At 39.4% G+C, this 6,034-nt stretch overlaps 1 protein-coding gene across 1 annotated transcript; it reads right to left on the reverse strand.

Moving 5' to 3' along the window:
* Nucleotides 1–2,903: 2,903 nt before the first annotated feature.
* LOC129825118 (cbp/p300-interacting transactivator 2-like) lies at nucleotides 2,904–5,716 on the reverse strand. Its single transcript, XM_055884908.1, has 2 exons — nucleotides 5,527–5,716; nucleotides 2,904–5,183 (listed from the first exon to the last, which is right to left on the reverse strand). The coding sequence occupies exon 2, from the start codon at nucleotides 5,173–5,175 to the stop codon at nucleotides 4,471–4,473; it is 705 nt and encodes a 234-aa protein (XP_055740883.1). The 5' UTR covers nucleotides 5,176–5,183; nucleotides 5,527–5,716; the 3' UTR covers nucleotides 2,904–4,470.
* Between the last annotated feature and the right edge of the window lie 318 nt (nucleotides 5,717–6,034).

A 6,034-nucleotide genomic window follows, 5' to 3' on the forward strand; every position in this document is an offset into this window, starting at 1 on the left:
GTAGGTCTACAGTACACGTTTAGATTGTCTGGTTATTATACCTCTTGTTTAGGGCACAGAGTTTTTCCTGACCATATCACCTGGCTACAAAATACTCTGGGCCCTAGATAGCTTATAAGTAGCACCCAGTTTTTTTCTGGTCATGTCATGTGGCCAGGATAACTCCCTGACCCTAGTTAAAGCTCATGTTGTGTTGTGACAGCTGTAAAAACGGTAATGTCTCATCATGTTATGTTGAAGTATTTTATAGAGCTGTTTGTAGGACTCATAAAATCTGTACACATTTAATTCCATGGAATATGTGAATGTTAGCTATCAAAACTTACAGGAGGCAGCCAAAATGGCACTTGGCCATTTAAATGACCTCTTTTTAATTAAAACTTTATTGAATGACTCGCTATGATGAGCATTTAACTGCTCCAGAGTGCATTTTGTTACTGCGTTGGCTCCCTGATTTACCACCAGCTGCAGTACTACTTCAACTTCTTGCCAAGTCATAAATGTTAATTATTTAACTTCATGGATTTCATGTGGAAGCTTTTCCTCTGCCCCATCTATTTCATAGGTCAACACTGAACTGTTTATTTAAAATTAATTGTATGTAGCTACTGACACCAAACCCTCTATATGGTCAACATTAAATGACTGGCTAAACATATCTGATTGGTGTGGATTGAGCAGGAGAATATGTTGAATCCCACTGCTGGACTGGGATTATAATCCTAAATCTAGTAATTCAGGACGTGACTGAGGTGGGTGTGGGGGATGGGGTGCTGCCTCCGTTTCAGCCGCTGTAAATTGGGGGTTGATAGTGAAAGCCATGGTTTGTCTGTTGTAAAGTATCCCACTGCACTAACGTAGCTATCAGGAGAGAGCATCAGCGACTCAACCTAGACATTCATTCACATGTACTTTCTAAATGGGAGATAATTCATGCAGCATTACTGATCTCGTACTTTTTCTTAGTTGGGGATCCTTTAACACACAACACCATAGATACACACTAAGATTATGCCCACACATACGTATACACATTTGAGTAAAAACTGTTGGGGTGTCACTCCTTGCCTTCATAAGTTTGTCTGTAAATTTGACAGTGGTTACATTGTCACAGCCTCGTCTGTCAATTTCCAAACAGTGTTAGGGTCAGGTTTTAAAATTACAGATTGGGCCTTTAAATGGTTAGGATCAAGTCTTCAACAAAAATCCATGCACACCTGTTAGCTAAGTTAATCACTGAAAGCATTTAGCTTTTTTAAGGACAGGTAATTTTATTCCTTCTTCTAGACACTGTAAACATACACATCAGGGTTTGTTTGCACACTTGACAAGGCGTTAATGGCACACAGACTGACCAGCAGAGCAGCATCTATGTTTTTTGGCACAAGGATACTCCTCGTCACTGTTATACGTCCCTGCCAACTGTCCCTAAGACAGTTCTGTGTCTATGATCGGGCTGAAGCCGAGGTATATTAAAGTAAATATTTAATGTTTATGGAAATACTATTTTTAATGTCCTTCTCTGTCATTCACTGTATATTCTATTTATTTGGGAGCCAAGAGAGCATATCATTTTGTCTGAGTGAAATTAATATTTTCAAGGGTTTGCACAGCACACTTCCCAAAGACAAGTGTCTCTATTGCTAAGCTGCTGTATTGGTGTGTCAATTTGGCCAACACCAATTTCAGGATTCATTGTAATTTACTGATAACCCTTCAAGTCTTCAGAACATTTTCTTGCTAACAATTCAAGCTTCTTTTAAAGTGTCTCTTTTTCTGAGAATCTAATCCCTTTTCCCATATAAAAGGGATGACTGAATCGGAGATAAAAATAAGAAACTCAAGGACAATACAGGGTAGTATGCCTCTGGGATAAATGAATCTCTCTACCTTAATATTCAGTGAAAATCTCACATGGGACTCATCTTCCACACTTTTCATTAATCTCAAGTTTTGATTTAAGATGTGTTTAAAATTCGCTTCAAATTTACTCCCTGTAACAGATACATAAATTAGGAGTGAATCTTCACTATTATAACTTCCGTCGCTGAGAAACGGTTCAGGTCTCATCAGACGATGAGAAAGAGCTCAGCACATGAAGCTGCTGAACATTAGCATGGTAAAGGTTAGACGCTTACAGCGTTACACCTCAGGGTTCACGCCATTATCTCATTGAGCACTTCCTTTTAGTTAAGTGTTTGGTTCCTCACTCTCCCTCTCAAAGAGAGACAGCTGGCTGCAAATATCACCATTAAGGATCCATAAAAACAGGTATTATGGGCGGAATAGTCCAAATGTAATTTCATAGTTCTTATGTCAAAGTGTTACGTTTGTCATATTTATTACAGTTTGGCTAAATTAAATCGTATTAACTACTATCCTATATCTACTAGAAGTGTTACGTTGTCGGGTATTTTGAGGCTTTATGCATCACCAGTGATAAGTCTCACCAGTAGTATTTCCTCACAACAACCCTAACTTTGGATCCATGTGAGCCAAACTGTTGTCTGAATGTAAAAGGATAGTCATGGGCAATTCCACTGTAACAGAATGATGCACATTTACTTGAAGAACAGTACATTGGTGACTGTTATGTCATACTGTTACCAAACTTTGCATCTGCACTGTTCAAGTAAAATGTGTTTTTGTAAAGATGCCAGTGGAAATTGTTAAAAGTAGTCCTTGTGCGTATAGTTGTATAGTTTATTTATCTTTGCTATCATTGGTTTCTGTTTGACATACATTTTAAAAGTGAAAAATCAAAGTCTCAGCATCATTTTGTTACAGTGAAATTGCCCTCATTCTTTGGCCTGCAACTGTGCAAGTGGCAAAAGTGTGCAACAACAAACCCCACAAATTGAAAACACATGGAACAGATGCCAACACCCACAATGACACCATGATCACTTCAGTAATGCACTTCAGCTGCTTTATTCATGTTTGCAAATTAAAATAGAATAAATTAACAATTTTCTTCTTCTTCTAAAAAAAAAAGAAATGTACAAAAATACTGTCAAACTTTCCTGGAAAGCTTCAACACAGTAGTATTGCCTTGTATCGCATACACTAAATAAGCACAGTGGTGTCAATTCTGAGGACTGATGAGGAACAAGACGTCCTGTGAAATGATACTCTCTACCTTGACAACATTCCACATTGTTTATTGTCCACACATGAAAGAGTAGGGGGGAGGGGTCGGATATATAAGCGAGGAGTATCCCTTTTCCAAAGACTCATTTTTTCTCTCTTTCTAAACAGACATTGTTCCCATTTGAGCATGTGGAAAATACCCACACATCACCCCTCTGTTATTGAAGGATTCACATCTCTGTAAAGACATTTCCATTCCTACCATTAACCTTTACAATATCAAAGAAAACCATGTTAACTCACAGTGCATCCTGGCTGTGATACAAGCAATGGTAAAAAGACATTTGCAGCAGATGAGGAAATAAAAAAACAAGCACAAGTTTCAGTTTTCCTCCATGATAGACAAATCATTTTAAAGCACAGATAGGTAAGTATATGGCCACAACATTGTACAGTATAGTATTGTAGGGAACAATTACACAGTACTTGTCTACAAGCATGTTTCTTAACCACTTCGAACATTTTGAATATGGTTCATTTGCAATTCATAATTATTCAACATTTTCTGTCATCCAAAATGTTTGAATGAGGCAGGAAAATAAATATACCAAGCACACTATTGTACGGCTCTATTTTCCTCCAGAACTAGGCCTATTCAAATAAGCAGACAACTCTACTCATCTAAAGGTTTTCTTGATTTCACATGTTCTGTTGTCCAATTAAAGCTAGAATCCTTAATTGAAACAATAAAAGTGGCCACCCCCACTCTGTTTTGGTAAAAAAAAAAAGCTGAGGAATGGGCCAATAGAAATGTAACCACTCTCAAATTCATAGACATAGACATTGGTGCAAGGACTGACCACCGATTGTATCAAAATTATAGTTAATCATGTTGAGGCCATACAGTGTTTGTTTATACTAACATTGTTTACAAAAAAGGGGCTCATATTTTTCCTTTGGGTGATGGGGTATCACAGTTGAACTAAGCTCATGAGGCATTTATAAGTTATATTCTTCAAGAATCAATGGGTATATATATATATATAATTAATTTCTAAGTCCAAAAATGGATGTAGCAACTAAGGATTCTAGCTTGAAGTAACGATGCATAGCATGGATGTAAAAATGTGTCTTTCTGACAAAGATTCAATTGAGATTGTAGTGCATTCCTACATCAAACAAACTAATTTCCATTATGTCTGCAGTATATGTCTATTACCCCAAAATATTTGAGGAATATATAATCTGGTATAGTACATGTTTCAATGGTTCTCCATTGGTGTATTGCAGATCTCTCTCAATGTTCGAGTTTAGGGGACAACAAGGAATGCTTTAAAAGTCTGTTTGAGTAGATGACTGTATAAGTCCACTTAGTGAGATTTAACAACTCACTCGGCTTGGCTGTTGCTTACATACAAAGTCTGTCATGAAATCAAACTCGTTCTGTCCTAACCACAGCTCAGGTAGCTCCTTTATTCGGTCCAGCCCCATCTCAATGACCAGAGACATCAAGACCTCCTCATCAATAAAATCCGTGTCAATGACGTTGGGGGGCAGTATTGCTGCAGGCACATGATGCGCTTGTGGAGGCAAACTGGACGTGCTGTGTTTCGCGTTGCCGTCTCTGAACTGTTGTCCTGTCCCGTTAACTTGATGATTCGCAGGATGCAAATCATGCATATAATGATGGTGAGAGGGGTGAGTATGGTGGCTGTAGTACTGCGTGTTGAGCTTTTGCAACTGCATACTTGCCGCGAGCTGTCCTTGAGTGGGGACGGCAGCGGCGGGTGCCACAAATTGAGAGCTGTAGCGCGCTCCGGGAGGCATATTGCCGTTTGGGTGTCCAGCGTTTACATTCCCCACCGAATGCCGAATTCCGTGGTTAGCTGTTACATTGCCCCCTCCGTAGTGCAAATGATCTCCCATTATACCAGTAGTGTAGCCATGCTGCTGCTGTTGTTGCTGATGGTGTAGTGGGTTCGAGAACTGCCCCATGCCCATTCTGCGCGCTGGGTGGTGATGGTGGAGACCATTCACAGCTTCAGGGAATCGTCCATGGTTCATTGCCATCATGCGGTCTACCATTCCCCAAGCTGTCACAAATTAAAATACAAACATTCAATATGTATCGACTGGATAAGAAAAACAGGCTATCCAATAATTTACGCACAATGAAAACGATTATCACCCAGTAAATAGTTTTGCAGTTAAAGCTTCCAAATTATTATATTAAAAACTACTTAGAAACAAATCCCATGCAAAACATTAATTTTAGACACTATGTATGTATACAATGTAACTGCAGACTGAATCACAATAAACAGAGCTGCAAGGTTGTATCAAATGTCTCCGTGACATTGTAATTACTTTCCTTTTTTCAGTGAATCAATTTCCGCAACTCACTCCACTACTCCAAACACAAAACTCGTTCTTTACCTCTTTGACGGGATCCCTTGGATGTGGCTCCGCTGTCAGCACAAGGCGAGTGACTGTATCAGTCCACTTTTGCAATCCCAACTCAGTAAATGCTGTGCATTCTGAAAATCAAGATGGTGTACTTTCAAACTCAGCTCAAAAAAATACAAAACTGTTTCAACCGCTCTCATCCAGTGCTGATATACAAGCAGTCAGGGGCGGAGCAACCGAGTCTTGACTCTGACGAGACAAAAGTCTGGATTCAGGATCGCGCAAAAGGTGGAGGAGAGTCTTCGCACCAAACGTCTCCCGCGTTCACAGCAGCAACACCGAGGCACACATTACCTCATTGCAGCTATTTCTGTTCAAGGCAAGAGTGGCAAAACGTGGATTCATGTTTCACAGCTTTGGAAAGATCAACATGCATAGAAGCTGTCCCTCACTTTTGAGCATAGAGGTAAAACATTACCTAATGGACAGAGTATAATCTATTTACTCTTGTGGCAGAGGTCCAGACCTTAACATGTAT

Source organism: Salvelinus fontinalis, chromosome 27 (genome assembly GCF_029448725.1).
Source record: "Salvelinus fontinalis isolate EN_2023a chromosome 27, ASM2944872v1, whole genome shotgun sequence".
Classification (NCBI taxonomy): domain Eukaryota; kingdom Metazoa; phylum Chordata; class Actinopteri; order Salmoniformes; family Salmonidae; genus Salvelinus; species Salvelinus fontinalis.

What these genes read in the sequence shown, in the direction of transcription:
- LOC129825118 (XM_055884908.1), bottom strand. Translation starts at nt 5,175, where the DNA reads ATGGTAGACCGCATGATGGCAATGAACCATGGACGATTCCCTGAAGCT.